The sequence below is a fragment of the Callorhinus ursinus genome, unplaced genomic scaffold, assembly GCF_003265705.2.
Source record: "Callorhinus ursinus isolate GAN/ISIS: 27379988/994484 unplaced genomic scaffold, GSC_fseal_2.0 scaffold15, whole genome shotgun sequence".
In the NCBI taxonomy this organism is placed as follows: domain Eukaryota; kingdom Metazoa; phylum Chordata; class Mammalia; order Carnivora; family Otariidae; genus Callorhinus; species Callorhinus ursinus.
The window spans coordinates 2,349,342-2,372,344 of record NW_027397077.1 but is presented as its reverse complement, the minus strand read 5'-3'; the positions used below and the strand labels follow the sequence as shown (position 1 = coordinate 2,372,344).

General features: G+C 56.3%; 1 protein-coding gene across 1 annotated transcript; it reads left to right on the top strand.

Moving 5' to 3' along the window:
* The first annotated feature begins 135 nt into the window (after positions 1 to 135).
* Positions 136 to 22,329, top strand: MEF2B (myocyte enhancer factor 2B). Its single transcript, XM_025885766.2, has 11 exons — positions 136 to 218; positions 2,831 to 3,086; positions 5,326 to 5,552; positions 18,272 to 18,354; positions 18,897 to 19,100; positions 20,047 to 20,181; positions 20,656 to 20,803; positions 20,970 to 21,103; positions 21,197 to 21,290; positions 21,478 to 21,589; positions 21,902 to 22,329. The coding sequence occupies exons 4-11, from the start codon at positions 18,301 to 18,303 to the stop codon at positions 22,125 to 22,127; spliced, it is 1,107 nt and encodes a 368-aa protein (XP_025741551.1). The 5' UTR covers positions 136 to 218; positions 2,831 to 3,086; positions 5,326 to 5,552; positions 18,272 to 18,300; the 3' UTR covers positions 22,128 to 22,329.
* Positions 22,330 to 23,003: the final 674 nt, after the last annotated feature.

The following is a 23,003-nucleotide window of genomic DNA, read 5'->3' as shown; positions in this document are numbered from 1 at the left end:
CTACAGACCCTGGTCCCTTCCTCTTCAGAATTGCTGCCCACTGTCCCTCTCAGAGTCTTCCATCCCCACTTTTCCCCCGATACTGCACCCCACAGGGTGATTAGTGGTCTTTATAGGGTCAAGTTGCAGTCTCCCCGGCTTCTGACTTCACCTGCCTTTCCAGTCCTGGGCCTGTACGCACAGTTCCCTTTTATAGAAGAGGAAACAGGCTCAGAGAGGTGAGGCGGGGTCACCACCCTTGACCAGAAGTGGGAGTCATACCCGGACCCTCCAAGCCCTGGGTTTCACTTCTCCCAGTCCCACAACCAGGCTCCTGCCTCAGGTGCTGCCTCATCAGGGTGGCCTTGCAGCCCCGAGGGTCTCACACCTCTCCCTGACCCTCATCCCCCAGCCCAACTAAAGCCAGGCCTTTGGACACAACTCTGGGATCTGGCAGGGACTGAAGACCGAGTAAGTGTGGTCAGCACATTCCTCTTCTGCCTAGAGCCTCAGTCCCTCTGTGAATGTCTAGAGATAAGGCTTTGCTGCCCCTGGACACCTGCCTGCCCCCCATCAATCATGGACACGGTCATGGCCGTGGCCCCTCAGACCAATAACTGCCACCCTGTTAAACCTGATCAGCCACTCACTGTGTGCCTGGCACTATGCTGGGGCTTTTGCAAGGGTCATCTTTTCATCCTTCATCCTCAGGCAGCCCTGTAAGGCAGGTGTCACCCTCAAATACAAATGGGAAAAGAGTCTTCAAGAGGTGGCATGAGCTGTACAAGGTCACACAGCGGACTCGTCTGGCTTAGTCCCAGCCCTCTCTCTGACATGCTGTGTGACATGGGGCCCAGAGCTGGGTCTCTCTGGTCCTCCCTTTCTCCTCCTGGACAAGGAAGGCTGGGCTGGGCCTTCCCTACAGGCTGAGGGGGGCATTTGTGTACCTACCTGCATGGCCCGCATTCTGTCTTGAGCAGAAATGCCCACCCCAGACTCGGGCCATATGGAAAAGCTACCTTTCATTGGCCAATCAGAGCCTCCCTCTCCCAGGTCACCGAGACTGGGTGGAGATGAGCGTGTGACCCAGGGAGAGGTCTCACCCAGAAATTTTGCTGGGAAGCATGGGGAAGTCACCGTCTTCCCATTAGGGTTGTTGAGCTAGGCAGATAGAAGGGGAGACCAAGAACACTCGTGGGGTCTTAGACCCATCTGTACCTGACACCAGCAAAACTTGATGCCTCAGTATCATTAGTCTCCACCTTACTGTATTTGCCAAAATTGCTCTGAGTCAATATCTGCTGCTGGCAGGAGAGCCCATACTGACCGCTATGACTGTCAAGGCTGGAAGGCCATGGTGCACAGTTTGTACCCCTCCAAGGTCAGCTGTGTGTCAGTGCAGTATCCAGCACCAGATATCAGGGAGAGCAGAATGGAGTTGTTTGGGGTAGAGTCAGGGTGAGTCCCAGGCCCACTGCTCTGGTTGGAAGAGAGTGGTGCCAAGAGTCAGGGGCACCCTAGGGGAGAGAGGGTCCTAGTGGGGTGTCAGTGTTGTGGAGGAGCCTGAGGGCCTAGAACGGGGTTCATGAACACAGGAGGTGTGACACAGTCAGGAAATAGGTCAGTTCTTTCCCCTTTCTAGGATGTATTAGGGGCCTCAGTCCACCATGCTGCCTCCGCACTGCCCCAGCTCAGTTTTGCGGGGAGGGAGGATCCTTAAGTCCACCCCATTAGTGGCCTTGACTGGTGTGGGGCATCCCCCAGAGTCACTCTCCCTCTTGTTTGCCCACTCTGAAGGCACTTCTTGTCCGACTGTCCTTCCACCTGTCTATCAAGCAGCCATTTGTCCAGCAAACCTTGACTGCCCTCTGTGGGCCAGGCCCTGCCCAGGGGATGCCCTGGTGAGCAAGACAGGCCAGCCCTGTCAGACCTAGGGGTCAGACGGACAGGCCAGACAGGCAGCTAAATAAGTTAATTGCATATATTCCAGGGGCTGCTGAGGGCTTGCTCCTGCCCTGTGACCTAGGCGGGAACAGCCGTGGTGTGCCCCAGACCCTCCCAGGGCTCCCCATCACCCACAGTCCCTCCGTGCGATCTCAGCTAATGACTCATAGCCTTTCCATTCAAAGAGCAGGACTCTGGCCTGAAGACCCCTCACACTCCCAGCCTGGGGGCTCCCTATGTCGCTAGTTTATTTGCATTCATTTGCATGTCCCTCTCCCACTCCCACCTAGAGAACGTTCACACCCGCTGGCCACCAGGGGGCGCAAGAAGCAAAGACTTGGTCAGGCCAGTGGGCCTCCCAAGTGGTCATTGTCCACATTCCTGGCTGTTCCTGCTGGGTGCATTGTGATCCTCTGCTCTTTTTCACCCCATACGTCCTTGCCCCCATTTTTCAGAGCGTGAACTAAGGTTCCATGAGGCCGGTTTACCCAGCAGGACCTCGCACCTACCCTCATGTGCTTGCTCCTGGGCTCTGCTGGCAGCCTCCCCTCCTTGCCAAGGTGGAGGTGTGGGCATTCCCAGACCCGACTCAGTAGGATTTGCTCCCAGGACAGCCCCAAGATAGGAATTGAGGGTAGCTGGGAGAGAGGCAGTAAGCTCCTTGTCCCATGAGGCATTCAAGCTGGAACCTAGCATGCATGAGGGTAGGGATGACCTGAAAAGGATCTCAGCTCTGGGTGAATTGTGAGGCCACCTCAGGCTCTTTCAAATCTGTGGATGGAGTAAAAGGAGGCCCAAGAGAACAGTGACTTGCCTCCAGCTGGCCCACAGTGGTCAGGATGGGAATCAGACTTCAGTTTTGGCTTTTTGTCCTTAGCCCCAATCCAAGTTCTGTTTTTTATTTCAGTCCTGCTCTACACTCCCAGAGGGTCCTACCCCTAGGAAATTCCTTCCTAGCTCTGCCACATCCCCCAGCAAAGTCTTTGGATGCCTCAAGCTTGGTCCCCATGCCCCTCCATCACTCAGACCCTCTCCAGGGCTCTCTAGTTCTTTAAGAAACCCTTGAAGACACCCCTTTGATGCCACCACACACGGGACCCGGCCTGGAGGAGCCTCCATGATGGGGGAAACTGAATCAGACACAGACATCCCCAACCGCCTGGGTCAGTGCTGGGCTGGGAGGAGGGATGGGGATAGAGGAACCCCAGATGGGAGGAGAGGACATTGAAGGTGGGCCTCGAAATGATTCCAGCCTCCAGGAGGAGGGGCTGCTATTGTCCCCATTTTGCACATGAGCGAACAGACTCACAGTGGTGCAGTGACCAGCCTGAGATCATGCAGTGAGTGGGAACCGGAACTGGGATGGGGACCCAGGCTCTCTAACCCTGAGGCCCTATCTACTGGACCACACTATACTTGCCATGGAGGGTCCTTCAAAGCCTTCCCATTGTGACATTGTGGGAGGGGATCTGGAGGAGGGAGAGGCAGCTTTTCCATTCCTTCCTACCTTCTCACCCTAGCTCCACCTGTGCATACATCCCCCATCCTCCAGGCCCCTTCCCAAATCCCCCTCTATGGCCCTTTCTACTCCTCCCCAACCCTCCCTTCCACTCTCCAACCTCATACTCCAGCAACTAAGGGTGTCCCCTCATCTGGAGAAGACTGAGGTTGAGACTTTGCCCTGCAAGGGGATGAAGGTTCACATGGGGTGACACAGCCAGTGATGGGGGAGGGTATAGGACAGGAACTGGGGTAAAGACAAAAAGGAGGGGCTGTTATAGGAAACAGTGCAAGTGATAGAAGGTGGAACTGGCCAGAATGGGAAGGGGGTGTGGAACATGAGTGGTGGTGGTGGGGGAGGAGGGGCAGGAACATGGGAGGGATCCCTAGTGGTGGGAGGGGGCAGTGGGTGGGATGCATGGGGGTAGATCCAGCCAGCTCAGGTCAGGCAGACCCTTCCCAACACGTCCTGGCTACTCCCAGAGCTGCTTCAGCTGCTGCCCTCACGTAACCAGAGCCTGCCTGTTGCATCAGAGGCGGGCGGGCAGCCACAGGTAAACAGAGCAGCCCTCGCGGGGCCTGGGGCTCCCCAGCCACCTCCATGCTCCCCAAGCCTTGTTTTGCGCTTTGGAGCCAAGGCAGAAGCCCCTATCCTAGCCTGGGCTCTGGTGTGTCCTTGGGACATCTGAGTGTTTGGCGTTGGGCATTGTGGGGCAGTGTAGTGGGGGCAGAGGCAGGACCCCTGGTCCCTACCTTCTGACAATGTGAACCCTAGCTTATGTCCAAAGATGAAAGCTTTGCCCAGACTAGGGATCCAAACTGCCCATGTCACAGATGGGTAGATTGAGGTTTGGGGAGAGGCCTCCCAGAACCCCAGTTCCCTGCCTCAGTGTCCCCCCACCCCACATCTCTGCATGCTCCCCACAGAGTCCAGGAATCTAGCCATCTCCTGTTGTCTTCCAAGAAGGTGGATACCAGGCAGCCGTTGCAAACCACCTGTTCTCCCACTTTATCTGCCCCAAATCGACCCCCTCCTCTTCATCTCGAGCCTCTCTTTGGGTGCCCAGCCCAGTCTGCTTCTGTCTACTGCTCTGGCTTCGTCTCCCTCATCTCCCCGACCAAAGAATACTCTGCACTCTGCCTCTACACTTTTGCAAGTGCTTTTGCCTCTTGGAAAACCCTTCTCCCAGTGGCAAACTCCTGTTCATGCTTCAAGGCCCAATAAAATGCCCCCTTTTCTGGGAAGCCCTCCCTGGCTCCCCAGAGTTGGGGGAGTGTGTGGCAGCTCTGACTTCTCTAGGATTACCCAGTCCAAAATCATCTTCATTTTGTAATTCTATTCACATTGATTCACTCACCAATCCTGTTCTGATTTCCTTTCTGGACCTGGCCCTCTCTGCTGGGTGGTGCTGGGATCCCAGGGAGGGAGTGGATACAGGGGTCCGGGCTGGGGGTCTAGTCCTGGAAGCCACACCCCCTGCACACAGCTGACCTTTCAAGTGGAGGAGGGCATCCAGCAGCCAGAGGGGTCTGTTGCCCTCCTGTGGAAACACGGGAGGCAAGCAAGCATCCAGCCACAGGGGCCCATATGAGCAAGCCCACATCGGCGACCCAAGAGCAACAGTCCCTCCATTTGGGTGAGAGCAAGGATCAGTGTTGGCTTCTAGAAGGGCTCGGTCCCTGGGGCCTTCAGGCTCTTGGGTCAGAGTTATATTTCACTCAGTTTAGAATAAGTCTAGGGTTGGGGCTAGCAGTGATCCGAACTAGAGACAGGGTCCGAATTAGCGTCAGGGTCACAGTAGTAAGGTCAGGGCACGCAGTGAGGGCGGGGGGGAGTCTGGCGGGTCTGATCCAGCCCCCGCCCTGGTCCCGTCTCTTCATTATACGCCCCCCTCCTTTCAGCGTCTTCCGGGGTCTGAGTCCGGGTCTCCAGAACTCCCGGGGCGGGGCCACGCCCAAGTGCCTGCCCATCACGGCCCATATGCAAATGATCCCCACCCCGCCCAATCAGCTCCCGTGGGGGCGGGGCCGCACATTCTGAAGGCACCTGTGGCAGCCCTGCGCTCCGAGCTCTGTGCTGCAGCTGCAAGACTGGTCCGTGAGCGTCCAGAGGGCCCCGGGCCCAGCAGGTGCGTGTCGCGTCGGGCCGAGGTTTGTGTGGTGTCATTTGAACGGCACCTGTGGTTAGGGTTGGGTTTGGAAGTCCAAGTGTGCTGCCGTGCGTTGGAGAGTTGTGTGTCTTAAGAGATTTGCCTCCTAGGATGTGAGCCTGAGATGTGTGTCCTGAGCGGTTGTGTCCAAAGGGTGTGAGTCTGAGGGGAAGGGTGTGTCCAAAGGGTTGCGAGTCCAAGGGTTGTGTTTCTGAGAGGTTGTGTGTCCAAGGGGCATGTGTCTGAGGGTTTTGATGTCATTTGGGGAATTGTGTGTCCAAAGTTGTGGGGCCATGGGCCCCTGTTATGTGTCTGTGAGCTGTGTGTCTGGTCTGTGAGCTGGAGTGTGCCCCTCTCCGGGGATGCACCCCTTGGCACATCCTCCAGGCCCTTGTACACAACCCAGTGCCTTGCTATGACTTTGCCCTTGTGTGTCACTGCCCCACATCTGCATGTGGCATGACTATCCATGTGTGCCTGTGACTGCCATGACCCTTACCTGCCCTGTGGGGTTTGAGCTTCAGGCAGCGAGTGTGGGGCCTCAGCTGGGCCCACGGGGTGCCTGTGAAGCTTGGGGGCAGGATAGGAGGTATGGAACCCTGGGTGGGTGGGTGGCACAGCTGCCTGGGTCACCCGCTTCCCTGTGCCTCAGTTTCTCCATCGGGGAGATGGGTACAGGAACAATAGTCACAGCCCTCTGAGATTGTCAGCACACGACAAGCTGGTGGCTGTGTTACCTTCACAGTCATGCTCCCCCTACCCGCCCCCCCACTTCTCCTAGGGTCCAGGGCTGCAGGCATGGCTGACTGATCTACCTGGCTATCCTCAGTCCCCTTGTTGCAGACTTGGAAGTCAGAGATAGCTGAGGCCATGCCTGGCCTGCCCCAAAATCCTCACCCAGGAAAGTCAGGACCTCTGGACATTTGGCATCCAGTAATGAGAACTCTCAGCTACTGGGGCAATAGAAACTGGGTTCAAAACAGTATTTACACTGGGAAGGACAAGTGTGTGGGGTTTGATTGCAAAGGTCAAAAGGGCTTTGGGAGAAGTCAGCCTTCCTCCATCCTGTCCCCATGCCTGCCTCCCACTGCCTGAGTCAAGGAGTGAATCTTGACTTCCAGGGAACGAAATTTTAGAACATTGAGGGCCTGGGGGTCTCACCTGCAAGAGCTGGAAGCTGTTTATCTGGTCTGGAGTGCCCACTTTGCAGGAGGGAAGACTGAGGCCAGATGGAGACATCCAGGCCCCTCAGAGAAAGTATGGGCTCAAGGCTGCCCCTCTGCCATCCAGAAACAACAAAGCCAGGAACGAGGGGCCCAGTCTTCTCTCTCCTCTCGCTGTGTGACTTCAGACAGATCACTGCCCCTCTCTGAGCTCTGCAGCTGCCCCTGTGACCTGAGCAAGTTGAGCTCGGTTTTACATTCCACCTCCAACTAATGATATTTTGTTAAATCATTACCCAACCAGGCAGACATCTGGAAAATGCAAATTAGGAGGAGAAAGGGAATTAAAATCATTTGTCACCCCAACTCAGATGCAATTAATGTAGAAATGTAGGGGTCTGGCCTTCAGATATGAGGAACATAGACACCTGAAGACAGATGTCATTTTTCAGAGAGGATTTATCATACACTGGAATCCTATTTGGGGTCAGAGAGCTCACCCCAACCCTGGCCCTTGAATCCCTGTGGGGTGCACACAGAGGTTGGGTCCTGTTTCTCAACCCCCAGAAGAGGGTCTCCCTGGGCCTGCATCTTGGGACCTGAGGCTGCCCTGTCCCCCACCCCCCAGGCCCAAGAGTGAGTGTCTTGGACCCCAACGATGCCCCAGACTCACTTCTCAGACTGTGCAAGGGTGGTGATTTGGGGGTGCAGCAGGACAGCCCTGGGGTACAAGCGAGGCTAGAGTGAGAATCTGGGGGGTCTCGCTGTGTGGCCCCGGGGAAGACTGCTTCCTCTTGTGTAAAATGGGGACAGTGATCTCCGCTTCACTGGGCTGTTTGTGAGTCAGGCAGGTTCTGTGTGTAAAGGAGGTGGCATGTGGGCCTGGGCAGAGAGTAGGCACTCAGTAATAGGAGGCGCCATCCAAACTGTGACCCAGTGGAAGTCCCTGTGAGCCCCGTCTAGGCCCATCCCCACCCTACCCTCTACCAGGGCCAAGGAGGCCTCGGGGCTGTCCGCTTTCCTGGCCTGCTCTTCACCAGGTCCAGGTTCACCTGGGACCAAGGCAGGGCCCTCAGCAGGGAGCAGTTGAGGCCGGTTGGCACAAGGAGTCACAGGCTGTGGGCACAGGCCTGCCCCTGTCCACTTTCCACATCCACAACCCTCACTGTCTCTCACCAAATGCTGTCCTGGCCTCCCCTCAATAGGGCCTCCCCACAGCAGCCAGGGGGTCTTCTGAAAATCCTGAATCAGACCACAGCTCTCACCTCCTTGCACACCCTCCATGGCTCCCCATTGCTCTACAGCCCACCCTCTCATCTCCACCCCTGAGGCCCCATGTGGCCTCCCTGCCCTCCTCTGTCTCCATCGGCTCCCCCTGCTTTAGTCACACTGGCTCCCCCTGCACCTGGAAGCTGACCAACATGTTCCCACCTCAGGTCCTTTGCACCTGCCATTTCTTCGACCAGGCAGTCTCTCCCCACATCCCAACATGGCTGGTGTCCTCTCGTCCTTGAGGACCCCCTTTTCAGAAAGGCCCTTCAGACCCCTCTGTTCAAACCAGCTCCTTCCCCTGCCACCCATCCCTCCTGCTTCCCTCTGTTGAATTTCTTCCTTGAAGGTCTCTGTCTCTGCCATGATTATGTGTCTCTTGTCACCTCTCCCACAGGGCTGGGTCTGTCCACTCCCTGCCCCTATGTCCCCTGTACCTGGTGTGCTCTCAGACATTTCTGGGGGAAGAGAGTGGGGACCACGGATGCCTAAAGTCCCCATCTTCGGATGGCTACGTCTTGGGTCTGCTGGGCCATGGGCCGTCCCTTCCGCCCAGCGCTGACAGATGTGCTAATTTCCCAAGCAGGGAGGCCCTGGCCTCAGGGGATGAATTTCTGGGGGTCCCACGGGGACGTCTTTCTCTGGAACAAAGAGAGGGGAATCTTGGGCCGTCCCTGCAGTTGCCCCTATGCTCGGGGGACATCATTGGGTGCCTTGGGTGGGCCTGAGCTCCAACCTGGGACAGCAGGGTTGGGTTCTGAATGTAGAGTCTCTCCCAGCTCCAGGGGTCAGGGTCCCAAACCCTTCAGGGAGGTGGCATGGGGTAGTGGGCTTCTGTTTGCAGTGGCTGTGTCAGAGAAACTGGCCTTCTTGGTAGATGAGAGACATGATTTCCTTCCCAGATGTACAGTGGGACCTACGGAGGGTCCGTCCCTGGGCCTGAGAGGAGCATGAGTGCCATCCACTTGGGCTGTTGTGCGGGTGGCTGTTCAGAGCAGGGGTCTCCAACTGGAAGGGGGCAGGGCTCAGATTTGTTTTGTGGGCCACAGGCCTTTAAAAGAAAACTGAACCAGTTGTCCATGTTTCTTCCATTGATTAAGCAGTTTGCTCATTCACTCAAGGAAGGGTGACTGGGGGCCTGCTGTGTGCCGGGCACTGGGGAGCTTCCACCCCTGCCCTCACTGAGTGGACATCATAGTGGGACAGCATGATCATCAAAGAAAGTAGCAAAGAAGCACAGAAAGTTTCCGGTGGGGCTAAGTGCCTCGGGGAGAGATGACTCTCCCCTGGGAAAATTGGCGCCTCCAAAAAAAGGGATTTCTTCTTGGCCTCGAAGGACATGGAGCAGCTCCTCAGACTGGGCAAGCCTGGCAAGGGTGGTGGACCAGGGGAAGGGCCAGCCTGGGCAAAGGCCCAGTGATGGGAACGTGGCAGGTCTGTGTGGGACAACTGTGTCAGATGCCCGAAAAGGGGCAGAAGGTGTACTAGAATTTGCTGGTAGATGAGGCCTTTCTAAAGAGGAGGGACAGGTAGGTGGGCGCCTAGGGAGCTCCCAGGGGACTCGCAGTACAAATGGGGAAACTAAGGCTCAGAGCATGTCAGGCAATGAATGTTCGTTAGAGCCAGGAATTGAACCCTGGTCTGGCCAGGCCCACAGCCACAGCCCTGGCCTCTCAGCACATGGCCACAGTGGGCCCTCCTAGGAGCAAACCTGGGGAAGGGAGGTCTGAGGGACCCCACTGGGCCTCAGTTTCCCCATAGGTATCAGAGGGACTCATGGATAAGGGATCCCTAAGGGGTCTTCTCCAACTGGAACATTCTCAGTTTCTGGGGATTCAGAGCTGCATGTGGGTGACACACCTCATCCCTCAGACCCCTACAGTTCCCAGGATCACCACAAAGATCCCTGTAATCCCCTGCCACCTGCTCCGGTGTAGCCTGTGACCCCCATGAAGTGCCCAGATACGTGACCCACCCCAGATGCTCACTTCCCACAGACTCCCCAACCCCCGACCCTCCCGTGGAGCTGCTCACCACTCTGGCTCCAGAAGCCAGAGGGTTGGGCATTATTACCACTGCAGGTCTGGGGGCCCTACCTGTGTCTGGGGGTCTACGGGCAATGGACAACAAGCATGCATGTGTTTGGGGGGCATGGAATGTTTGGGGGTGTCTGCGTGTATTTGGGAGTCTGGTGCATTTGGGGAATTGGAATGTGTCGGGGGCTCAGCGTGTGTCTGGAGAGGTCTGTGTGTATTTGGGGGTCTACACGTGCAGGGTGCTCTGAGTGTGTTTGGGGATATGTGTGTTTGGAAAGCTGCATGGGTTTGGGGGGGTCTGTATTTTGGACCGCATGTCTTTTGGGGACTTTTGTATGGAGGGATCCACGTGTGTTTGAGGGTGATGCCTGTGTCTGGGAGATCTATGTATGTTTTTTTTTTAAGATTTTATTTATTTATTTGAGAGAGAGAGAATGAGAGAAAGAGAGCACGAGAGGGAAGAGGGTCAGAGGGAGAAGCAGGCTCCCCGCTGAGCCGGAAGCCCGATGCGGGACTCGATCCCGGGACTCCAGGATCATGACCAGAGCCGAAGGCAGTCGCTTAACCAACTGAGCCACCCAGGCGTCCCGACCTATGTATGTTTTAAGCATCTGTGCATTTTGAGGGGCTCTGCATTGTTTGGGGGACACCTCGTGTGGGGCATCTCCCTACCCTCATCTGTCCATTTGAGGAATGGGCTTTCTTCTTGTCCCCCTATTCCTTAAACCCCCTGCCTAGTCTGCCTAGGGCCCTTGCCTGATCTGGGCACCTCCCAGGACTGAGTAGAGGTGACCATGTGACCATGAAAGCTCGATGCACAGGGGAAGGAGGAGTACAGAACACCTACTGTGAAGCCCCAGCACGCCCCAACCGCAGCTCAGCAAGGCAGCCCTGACTCTCCCCATTTCCTGGAGGAAGAAACTGAGGCCCACACAAATTTGGCCACACCAGAGTCACTGCCAGAGCCCACCTGCCCTCGGGGACTACTCTGGGCTGAGCCAGCCCCTAGGTCACCCACAGAGGCCCCCCACTTGGGGCACCATCTCCCCTGGCCCCCAGGGTAGGAGGCAGGCCCAGGGCCCCTGCTGGGGAGGGGAGGGTCGCTGGCAGCTGGGGTCAGAACAGCTTGAGCCCCCAAGAGAGGGGAGGGGGAGGGTCCCAGCTTTCCAAGGGGCTCTTCCTGTCGCCTGTAATGAGGTACTTGGGGAACAGGTGATGAAACCACCTCCTGGGTTGCGTGAGGCGGGGTTGCAGGCTTGATTCGCTGCAGCCACCCAGGAGCAGCGCCCCCTCCCCGCTTCGCCGCGTCCCCGTGGGCCCTCCCCGCCCCCTCCCCCCCCACCCACCTGCCTCTCACTTCTCCTTTCCTTCCCTCCTTTCCCTGTCCGGGTGCCCCGCCAAGCTGTGGCCTCTGGGCTCCAGGGTCCGGCAGCGTGACTGTGCCACTCGTCCCCCCATTTAAGCCCCACTGGGAGCCAAGAAGGGGAACTTGACTGGCTCCTGGTCTTGTCTCTCAAACTCTCACCACAAGGCCTTTGAGGTCAGAATTCTGTGACCCATTTTATGGGGGAGGAAGTGGGGGCTTGATATCACCCAGCGTGTTGCTGTGGTCTTGCAAGATGGCACGCTGACTCAGCGCCCCCAGTCCCAAGGCCCGGCCCTTCTTCCTTCTGGCTTCTGGAAGAGCCATCCACCACCCCGTCCTCCCCAGCTGGTGGGGGAGAAGGATGCTCACCCCCATTTACAGGTGAGAAAACTGAGTCCTCACACGGGGAGAACGCAATGGTGAAGGGTCAGTGGGAGGGTGACATTCTTTCCAGTTCCTGTAGTATCTCCATCACCAAGGTGCTAAAAGGCCTCACTAGGTCAAAGACGTGATGGTCTATGGCCTGAAGGACCCCAGAGGTGTTTGTTGATTGACTTAGTGAGCACAGGTACAGCCGTTGAGAGTTTATGGTGCTCCGGGCACTCAGGAAACCTTCCTTTGTCCTCAGTTCTTTCCCTGCCCAGTGCTCAGGCCTGGGGTCTAGGCTCTTCTTCCACCGCTGTCATATGCCACCAGTGGATCCAGGCCCTTCCGTTGAGATTCTTCCACTTCTACCCCCTGCCCCGTCCCAGTTCAGGCCTCACGTCTCCCACCTGGTCACCTGCCCCAGCCTCTCCCTGTCACCTTCCTCCTTCTTAGATGCTACTCCCCACGGCAACCCTGAGCAGAGGAAGCTTTTTAAAAAAAAGTCTTTTGATTGATGGGCGCCTGGGTGGCTCAGTTGGTTAAGCGACTGCCTTCGGCTCAGGCCATGATCCTGGAGTCCCGGGATCGAGTCCCGCATCGGGCTCCCTGCTCGGCGGGGAGTCTGCTTCTCTCTCTGACCCTCTTCCCTCTCGTGCTCTCTATCTCTCATTCTCTCTCTCTAATAAATAAATAAAATCTTTAAAAAAATAAAAAAAATCTTTTGATTGAGATAAATCATAGAGAGAAAAAGTCACAAATCATCGGAGTAGGGCTAACACATTTGCACAAATGAAACACGTCTGAGTCCTTGGACTCTGGGCTGGGGAGCAGCCCCTGCAAGTCCCGCTGCCCTGTCACAGTGCCTGCCCGGGGTGGCCACTGTGCTGACCCTCATCACTGTAAAAGGGAATTTCGCCTCTTCTGGAACCTCACGTAAATGGGATTACACAGCGTGTCCCTGCTGTTGAGTCCAGCACCTGTGTGGTTGCATGGAGCTGGAGTGCATCCTTTTACTGTGCTAGGTGGTAGTCCCATCATAGAGTCTAGTAGAGAGAGTAGTAGCCAGTTCTCCCATGGAGGGCGTCTGGGTGGGTTCCAGCTTGGCTCAAGGATGAATGAAGCTGCTGAAAACACTCTTGTCTGTGTCCTTTGGTAAAATATGGACCCATTTCTCTTGGGTGAATACTGAGGAGAGAGATCGCTGGTTCGTAGGGAAGACGGATTCACCTTTAGGAAACACCAATTGGTTTTCCCAAGTGGCTCTGCCTCTTTCCCCTCCCACCAGCCATGTAAGAGAGTACAAGGGGATTTTTCAAACTGTAAAATTATATCCCGACCCCCCTGCCCCCAAACTCTCCATGGCTCCTCATTGACCTCAGAGTAAAGCCCACAGTCTTCACGGTGGCCTTATGTGATCTGACCCTCACAATCTTCCCCACCACCACCCTTCAACCCTCTCCCCTCTTCCCACTATCAGACTGTCCGCCCGTACAGCCTTCTGTGATTTCTTTAAAATACCAAACTCCTGGGACACCTGGGTGGCTCAGTCAGTTAAGCTTCTGCCTTCGGCTCAGGTCATGATCCCAGGATCCTGGAATTGAGTCCTGCATTGGGCTCCCTGCTCCGCAGGAAGCCTGCTTCTCCCTCTGCCTGCCGCTCCCCCTGCTTGTGCTCTCTCTCTCTCTCTCTGACAAATAAATTAATAAAACCTTAAAAAAATAAAAATAAAATACCAAACTTCTGATCGCTCCAGATCTTTGCTCTTGGAGATCCCCCTGCCGGGAATACCCCTCACCCCCACAAAATCTTCCATGATTGGCACCTCCCTTGCTTGGCTGTCTCTTTTATGTGCTTCAGGTCTCAGCTCCAATCTCACCTCTTCAGGAGAGCTTCCCTGAAATCTCTGGTTCACATTGACCCTTTTGTGGTCAATACATCTCTCTCTCTGGACTTAGTCGGGTTCTGACATATAGGAGTTTTTGTAAAAATGACTTGGGCAATTCTCCTTGCTTGCAAAGGTCTGGGTTAGTTTCAATAACATTGCATTTCCCTCTCCTTTGAGGTTTGATGAGAGCCATAAAACCATGTGGGCCTGCTGTCCTTTTAATGGTAGGTCTTGAGTCACTTTTCTAATCTTCTATGGTCATTGGTCTACTTAAACTTTCTACTTCTTTTGTGATCAGCTTATTAAAGGGGTTGGCACATGGTGGATATTTAATATATGCTAAGTATGAGGACATGAAGAAAAGGGTAGGGAGGTAATGGACTCTCAGCTTCAAATGCCCACCCCCTTCCCATCTGCTCAGACCCCCCCATCCAACCTGTCCATCAAGGCCCAACTACATGCTTCCTCCTCTGAGATGCCCTCTTGGATTTCTCCTGGCCCTTCTTCCTGCTCCATTCTCGGGTCAATGGGTCCATCTCTTTGCTTCTCTGCTGGACAGATGCCACAAACTCTCTGCTTTCTGGCTGGATAGCGTGGGGGTAGAGGGGGGATGTGTGCACAGAAGAGGCCTCCCCCCTCGTGCCTGGCACATCCAGCATGTGCTGCCGCCTCCCCCCAGCAGTTCCGATCACGCCAACATCTGGAGAACAGGCCACTGGGCCCGTCTGCGGCTCAGTGGGGATTTGCATGTGAGTACAAATATATATGCACAGTCCGGGCCCTCCGCCTCCGCGTTCCCTGGCTGGCCCTTCACACCTGGGCTTGAAGCAGGTCAACGCTGAGTGACTGGATTTGCATGCGCATGTATTTCTGGGTAGGGAGTCAGCTGGGGGAGTCTGAGAGGAAGTTGTTGAGGGAAGCTGGGGGGAGTTCAGAGTCTCTCTTGACCTGCTCCATTCACTAAATCTGGTCCTGAGGGGCTTCCAGTCTGAGGGAGACAGAGCTGGATATACACACGCCTGGCCCCATGGGGTCAAAACTGGAGGGGAAGTTCGGGAGCTGTAGGAGTCCAGAGTGAGGGCAGGGAGGGCCTCCTAGAGGAATTAATTTTTTGAGCTGGGTTTTGAAGTGTGAATAGGAGTTGGCCAAGTGAAAAAAAAGGGCTTTCCAGGCAGAGTCATTTTGTTGAAGGTAGATTAAGATGGACAGGGGCTGATTGGGGCAGGGCCTCAAATGCCAGGCTGGGGACTAGAAATTTCTCCTGAGGGCAGAGGGGAGCCATGAAGAGTGTGTGAGCAAGAAGGAGGTATGATCAGAGCTGTATGTTGGGTAGATCACTCAAGGGCCAGAATTGGGATGACTTTGGTTCTTGGGTGAGGATTGGGGGTTCCATGGTCATTGAGGGTCAGAAGAGTCAAACCCCTGCATGAGCCCATCTGCATCTGTCAGGCCTGGACCCAGAGATGGCAGAGGATCTGGTGTCTTTGGGAGGAACCAAAGACCCCTGGGGTACAGTGATTTCAAGTGCATGATGTAGGCCTAGAACAGAGGGGGCCTCACCCCTAGTCTCTGCCCAGATGAACACAGCCCTGGTCTCCCCTCAAGCCTCCTGCCATCTCTCGCCTGGCCCCCAACAGTCCTGCTCCCCATGGCAGCTGCGGCTAAGTTTGTAAATGATAAATCAAACCCCATTCCTTTTTGCTCAAAACCCTCTCATGGCTCTCTGTCGTTCTTAGACCAAAACCCACAGTCCTCCCCACAGATCAGAGGACCCGGAGTGACCTTGTCTCTGTGGCCTCTACCCCTGGACTCCTCCCTCCAGCCTCACTACTGTGTCTCGTCCTTCTTCAGGGCCTTTGGATCTGCTCCTCCTTCTACCTGGAACTCACTTCCTGTCTCGGCTCTTGGGTCTCAGTTTAGAGAGAAACGCCCCCACCTTCTGGCTCATGGGTCTCCCTCATTATATGAGCCTTGCCCTGGCCAAGATGTCCTTGTCTAAACTGGGGACAGATTGAGAAGGGTCCAGATTCAGATCTTCCAGGCCTGGAGATTCATGTCTGAGTCCCATGTTCCCATGGGACCCCAGGCACGGGGGCATTTCCGGAGTCACCTTGGCACCAGGACCTCCGGACCAGTGCCCCCCTTCTGTCCCAAGGGACCTGTCAGGGCGGGGGCAACACGTCCCAGCCGTGGGAACGCACCCGATTCCGGCCAGGGATTAAAATTAGCCCGGAAAGTTAAATTTAGCAAGTCAAGCTGGAGCTGGGGGGCCAGGGCTGGGGCTCCCGTGGGTCCTGGCTCTGCATAGTTATGACCGTTCAGAGACCCAGACCAGAGAAAGTTGAAGGCACACCTGGGGTCACACAACAAGCCAAATACGACAGTGTCTAACGCTCCTGGGCCGTGGGACTCTGGAACAGTGTGTGTGTGTGGGGGGGTCCCACCCAAACCCCTGGAGCTGGAGTCTGGGAAGCAGGTATGGTTGCTCCTGGAGATGGACCCACATTTTCCTACACTTCCCAAGAGCTCATTCCCAGGCCTTGGGTCAGGTGCTCTGCATTTCATAGCCAGCCTCTCCACAGAACAGCACACTGAGGCCTAGGGAGAGGCCTCCCTTGCTGAGGATTGCCCAGTGGGTCAGAGGCTGTCTGGGACCTGACCGCAGGCCCACCTGACCTTGGGCAGGCCACTCACCTGAAGCCTCAGTCACCTGTGACATGAGAGGGGCCAGGAGGTCATGTGGTCATAGACTTGGTGGAAGGGGTCTTGGATGCCTCGGGGTGGCTGTCTGCACAGTGGGATGAATGCTACGCGGTGGGCAACTTGACTCCTTCATTCCGAGGAGCCCTGCAAGGGGAAAGCTGGGGAAGGCCTGGACCCAACGTGCTGCACATCTTGGGGACATGTTGTCCTCCACCAGCTGTCCATTTTCACCCTTGAGCACGCCTCCAGGGAGATCCAAGGTCCTCATGAGAAGGGTCCAGGGTTTCTCTCAAGCAGATCTCAGGCCCAAACCCCAGGGTGAGCTCTAAGCTTGAGGCCTTTTCAGGGTGTCCTGACCTACTCCCACCTGTTATTCTTTTTATTTTCTAAAGATTCGTTTGTCCATTTGAGAGAGGGAGGGGAGGGACAGAGGGGGAAGGAGAGAAAAATCCTCAAGCAGGCTCCCCGCTGAGCCTGGAACCCCCTGCAGGGCTCAATCCCAGGACCCTGAGATCAGAACCCAAGCTGAAATCAAAAGTCAAATGCTGAACTGACTGAGCCCCCAGGTCTCCCCTGTTATTTTTTTTTAAGATTTTTTTTGTTTGTTTATTTGACAGAGATAGAGCACGAGTGGGGGGAGGGTCAGAGGGAGAAGCAGGCTCCCCGCTGAGCAGGGAGCCCGATGCGGGGCTCGATCCCAGGACCCCAGGATCATGACCTGAGCCAAAGGCATACACTTAACCAACTGAGCCACCCAGGCGCCCCAATTCTTTTTAAATGGATATAATCTATAATCACTGAGAGGGGAAAGTTAGAAAATTCAGATAATCAAAAAGGGAAGGAAAAAAAAGACACCACAGGTCACACGTTGTACGTTTCCATTTACATGAAACCTCTAGAATGCACATGTCCATAGCGACAGCAGATCTGTGGTTGCCAGGGTCTGGGGAGGCAGGATGGGGAGTGACTGCTAATACACACGGGGTCTCCTTTTTGGGGGATGAAAACTTTCTGGAGCTAGCTGGAGGTAATGGTTGTAGAACAATGTGAATGCACTAAGTGCCACTGAATCGCACACTTTAAAATGGTGATTTTTAGGTGGTGCGAATTGCATCTAAATTTTTTACAAAGGAGGAAAAATTCACCCATAAATTTCCACCCAGCATTGACTCCTATCTTGCTCATTTCCTTCTAGTCTTTTCTACTCTAAATGCAATTTTTAAATATATGTTTTCTTATAATCACAGCCCTGGATCTTGCTTGTTGGGGAGCTGTTTTGAATCGAATGGCTTAAAGGTGTCCGATGTGCGTACCAGGCTTTTAAATTTTTTTTTTTCCCGTGGCTCAAGATCAGTGATTCAGGGAGCAATGTTTCCTGAGCGCTGCCAGGTATCGGCATCAGATGTCCATCCAACCTGGCCCATCAAGGGCTTTTAGGCTGTTGCTAGTATTCATAACAGCAGTGCATATGTAGCACCGGCTGTGTGCTGGGCGGATCTGAATGCTTCCCGGGGGTTAGCTCATTTTATCTCCCAACAACACTGGGCTGTGCGTGACACTGTTATCCCCACTGCACATGCACAGGGGCTTAGGAAGGTCAGGCTCCCCCGAGGTCCCACAATTACCAGCTTGTTTTGTTTTAGAGGCAGGGGTGGGGCATCTGTACCCCGATCCTTTGCCCTCGGTTAGCCTTCTTTTCATGTGGAGTTGGTCCAAAAGTGTTCACTGAGCATCTACTGCCTCTGGGGCCAGTTGAGAATGGGGATTGTGGGGGTGACCCAGCCTGCCTTGATTTCCCCCCATCATCTCTCCCTCAGAGCTTGACAGGGGCAGGCGGAAGACAGAAGGGAGGCTGGGTCCCGGTCTCACTTTCCATCCACCCACTCTGCCCTCTTTTCCTTTCCTGCAAGGCCAAGGTCGCTCTACTCAGCCTGGCACAATGGGGAGGAAAAAAATCCAGATCTCCCGCATTCTGGACCAAAGGAATCGGCAGGTGAGTTCACGGGGGCGGGGGAGGGGGAACAGTGGCTGGGGGAAAGGCGTTCTTGGCAGCAGACCCAGCCTGGGCAAAGGCCTGTCCATTTGGGGGAGCTGCAAGGGCATGGGGAGCCTTGATGCGGTGTCCGGAGTTTGACAGGTAGCATTTGCTCATTTTCATGATGATTTATTCATTTATTCTCCCTGATGACTGGAGCCCCAGTCACGGGAGAGATGAAGTTTGACCCAAACCCACCCAACTCAGAGGGCTGGTCCAGAGGGAGGCACAGAACCGAGGAAGCTCAGAGAGGGAATGTGGGCCCTGTCCTGGAGACCCAGGAAACTTCCCAAAGGAGAGGACATTTGGACAAGGTTTTGAAGCACCAATAGGAGTTGGCCGGGTTGAGAAGTGAGAATTAGGGGAGCAGCCAGAAAGGACAGCATGCATAAGGCACAGAATCTTGAGGCATGCTCAGGGAACAGTTAGGCCCCTCCATCTCCTCCTTACCACCCCCAATCCATGTCTTCTCCCACCCCACCTGTGGGTCCTGGCTCCAGGTGACATTCACTAAGCGGAAGTTCGGGCTGATGAAGAAGGCCTATGAGCTGAGCGTGCTCTGCGATTGTGAGATCGCCCTCATCATCTTCAACAGCGCCAATCGCCTCTTCCAGTATGCCAGCACGGACATGGACCGCGTGCTCCTGAAGTACACAGAGTACAGTGAGCCCCACGAGAGCCGCACCAACACCGACATCCTCGAGGTACCCCTGGGGCCCTCCTCCCAGCGCCCTGAGGTCCAGCTCCCTGCGCCTGCTCTGAGCCTAGGGACTCTTGGCACAAAAGACGAGTGTTGCAAGCTGGCTTTACTGCTGGTAAAAACAGGTTTGAGGCAATGTGGGGTCCCTCTGAGGGGCAGGTGCCCCCACAGTAGAGATAAAAACATCCACTGTGTGCCCCGCACACACCTCATTGAATCCTGTCCCCTGTTTGGTGAGGGCAGAGAGCAAGCAGACCTCACTGAGAGCCCAGAGTGTTTTTGTCTGAGCTGCTGTGTCCCCAGGAGAAAGGGACAGAAGCAGCCCGGCACTAGCTGATTCGTCCCCACACCCGCAACCCAGACTGGGCGAGATCACTTCCCTTTGGACATGGGAATCTTTTCCCAAGATGGGAAGCTGAAGCCCCAGAGATGGAGATGGAGAGACCAGTAGGCCTAGGGCTGCACGTGGCGACCCCTAATGTTTCAGGAGGGTTGGGGAGAAGCTGTCAAAGGAGAGGCAGGGCTCCAGGAGTGTGCAGGTCCTGGGGGAAGCAGCTCAGGAAAGCCTAGAAGGTTGTCCTCCAACATTTATGAAATACCTGTCGCACGCCAGGCACGGAGGCTGCACTCCAGTGCGGAACGGAGGTACCAGGGCTGTATTCAGGAGTGTTAGGACAGTGCCAGCAGGGCCAGTGGATCTTGGCCCCCACTGTGTGACCTGGGCCTCTCTGGTCCCAGGGCAGGACAGTCCCTCTCTCACACACATTTGGAATTTGCTAGATGATAACTCACTAGGGTTTTTGGTCAATGGGATTTGGCTGGAACAGGCTGCGCCTGCACTCCGATCCACCCACAGAGCTGGGTGGGGGAGGTATCTTCCCTCTCCCATAGAACCAGGTTCCCTGGCTAGGATCGGGGGAGGGTCACCCTGTTGTCTCCCCTCCCCACAGACACTGAAGCGGAGGGGTGTGGGCCTTGATGGACCAGAGCTGGAGCCAGATGAAGGGCCTGATGGGCCAGGAGAGAAGCTGCGAAGGTTGGCAGGTGACGGGGGTGACCCAGCCTTGCCCCGGCCCCGGCTCTATGTAAGTGACTTCCTGCACCACCACGAAGGGGCCCTCCCTCACCTCCTAGGCCCAAGTGGTCAAGGCTGAGACCCAGACAAGGACCCAAGGCCAAGAAGTCTAGAGTTAGGGACCAGGTCTCTGCCTAGGTGGAAAGGGAAGGTTTCCTGGAGGAGTGGGCCTTATAGTTGGGGTTTTGAAGGATGCATAAGAGTTCAATGGACAGCCATTTCCTTCCTCCTTTATTTCTTTGATTCATCAAACACCCTGGGAAGCCCCCTCGGTGCCAACCCCATGCTGAGCAAGAAGCCTCAGCTCTGGGCCTGTCAGTGAGTGACAGCACCAGACACAGGCTCCTTCCATCATGTGGGGTTAGGCCAGAGGGAGGAGTAGCAAGGGCTTCCAGAGGTGGAGGCTGGCCTCTGATTTTCTGTCTTGGATTTGATGTCCTTGTCTCCATGTTCCTCCAACCAATCCCATCCTCTCTGCCCTCAGCCAGCAGCTCCTACTATGCCCAGCCCAGACATGGTATATGGGGCCCTGCCCCCACCAGGCTGCGACCCCAGTGGGCTTGGGGAGGCCCTCCCCGCCCAGAGCCGCCCATCTCCTTTCCGGCCAGCAGCCCCCAAAGCTGGGCCCCCAGGTGAGCATGGGCCACAGGCCCTGGGGCAAAAGGGGGTGGAAATCCGAGGGGGGTTGTAGGGGGATCTTGGCTTAGGCACTGCTTGTCTGTGTATTACCTCTGGACCTCAGACTTCGTTAGATTACATGGCCACATGCCCTCTCTCTGGGGGTTTCCTGCTCCTCAGGCCTGGCACACCCTCTCTTCTCACCGAGCCACCTTGCCAGCAAGACACCACCACCCCTGTACCTGACAGCAGATGGGCGGAGGCCGGACCTGCCTGGTAGCCTGGCGGGGGCCCGAGGGGGACTGAACACCTCAGTGAGTGAGGGGAAGGTGTAGCAGGGCTGTTGGGGGAGGGCAGGATGGCCTGTGTGTGGGCCTCAGTTTCCCCTGTACCCTGTCTCCCCACAGAGAGGCCTCTATGGTAGCCTACAGAGTCCATGCTCTGCCACAGCTCCGGGACCCCCACTCGGGAGTTTCCCCTTCCTCCCTGCAGGCCCCCCAGGTATGCACCCCCCATGTTCCCTGCCATGGGAGACATCCATACACCTGCCTGCTGGGGGTGAGGGGTGGGGGGTGGTGGTCAGCATTTCCCCACCCACCAGAACTGAAAACTGGCTGGTGGGATAGGTCAAGCTTGGGCAAGGGGCTCCCTGAGGTCAGGGCCTCAGTTTATTCCTCCTTCGCCCCAGAATATGGCCTGGGAGACCCCCCTCCGCCCCCTGGCCTGCTGCAGCCCCCCACCCTGGCCCCCTGGCAGCATTCCAGGGGTGATGGGCCCCCAGCCGCCCCTCCCCAGCCGAGGTAAGTGCCCCAATTGCCCCTCCTCTCTCCGCTCCGTATTTCGGGTGGTTGTGGGGGGGGTCCCTCCAAGTCTTCCGAAGCCCCTAGCCACTGCTGACCTCTGGTGGCCACTCCTGGTTCTACACTCAGCCCCTCCCGTCTGTTCTTGGTGGGATGGGTGGCTATTTTGGAAACCCCAAGAGGGACCGCCACCCCCTCCTTTCCCAAGGTCCTCCTGCCGAGCCTTTGCCCAAGCCATATCACCTCCCTGGCTTTCCTCCCTTCCTCGCTGAGCTCACAGCCCTCCTTCTCTCTCTCTGTCTCTCCCTGCAGTGGGAGCCGAAGCCTGAGTGAGGAGGGTCCCCCCGCCCGTGGCGCCTCCCCACCAACCCCCCCAGTCAGCATCAAGTCCGAGCGCCTCTCGCCGGCCCCTGGGGGCCCCGGCGACTTTCCCAAGACTTTCCCCTATCCCTTGCTCCTGTCCCGGCCCCTGGCAGAGCCCCTACGGCCCGGACCCCCCCTGCGCCGTCTGCCCACTGCCGACGGCTGGGCTCGGTAGTGGACCCAGGGGTGGCACGGGTCCTTCCTCCCACGCGGGGCGAGGGCACGTGGGGTCCCAGTCTCCCTCCCCACGTCGTTAGAAAAAAGCCAGCAGTTAACGTCCCTCCAAAGTGAGGGCCTGGAGTTCAGATCCACGGTCGGGGGTGGGGGATCCTTTCTCCCTTTCCTGTGTGTGTATCCACCAATAAAACACGCGTGGTGTCCATGGACGAAACTATCTGTCGCTACTCAGAACCACCACCACGTCCGGGTCCTCCCATCTCTTCCCAAGAGGTCTCAGTCTTGCCTTGTCTCGGTTTGGGGTACTCCCTTCAGAATCCTATCCTGAGACTAGGATTCGAAGGTGGGTATATCCCGGAGGAAGGCAGTTGAGGGGTAGGGACGTGGCGGGGAAGAGCCCTGCAGGGGGCAGCAGCGAGCAGGTGACTTCGTGGGCAGCGCTGCCCACCTCCTCCGCCCCTGGGGACCCTGGGGGAGTGCTTAGAGCACGCACCTAAAGTGGTTCCACTCCAGGGGTGAGAGGCTGGGCTACCACCTCCTGAGGATATCAAGTCGTGTGCTCAAGGGAAAGTTTCCAGGCTGGGTTGCAATCACTTGCAGCAAGAAGCAGTTGGGAATCTTGAACACTTTTCAATGGGGCGGTCACTACACCATTCATCTTTTAATGGACATATTCCTTGATCCCTTGACCCAGCAATTTCGATCCACCAGAGGCAGGAGGGAGCCGGGCGTTTATCTACCCACTTGGGGGGGGCACAAACTCCCCCCACTCTGGCCGGCATCCTGAGGGCAGACTTGGGTGTCCAGGAGCCAAAGGGAGCTCCATCTGCTTCCCCTGTCCAGTCACTCCCCGAGGTGGTCTCGTGGGATGTTT

Excerpts from the sequence above, each read along its gene's own strand:
- MEF2B (XM_025885766.2), top strand. The coding sequence starts at position 18,301 with ATGGGGAGGAAAAAAATCCAGATCTCCCGCATTCTGGACCAAAGGAAT. Across the intron at positions 20,804-20,969 it reads CCCCAAAGCTGGGCCCCCAG|GCCTGGCACACCCTCTCTTC; the intron begins GTGAGCATGGGC and ends CCTGCTCCTCAG. Across the intron at positions 21,291-21,477 it reads CCTCCCTGCAGGCCCCCCAG|AATATGGCCTGGGAGACCCC; the intron begins GTATGCACCCCC and ends CCTTCGCCCCAG.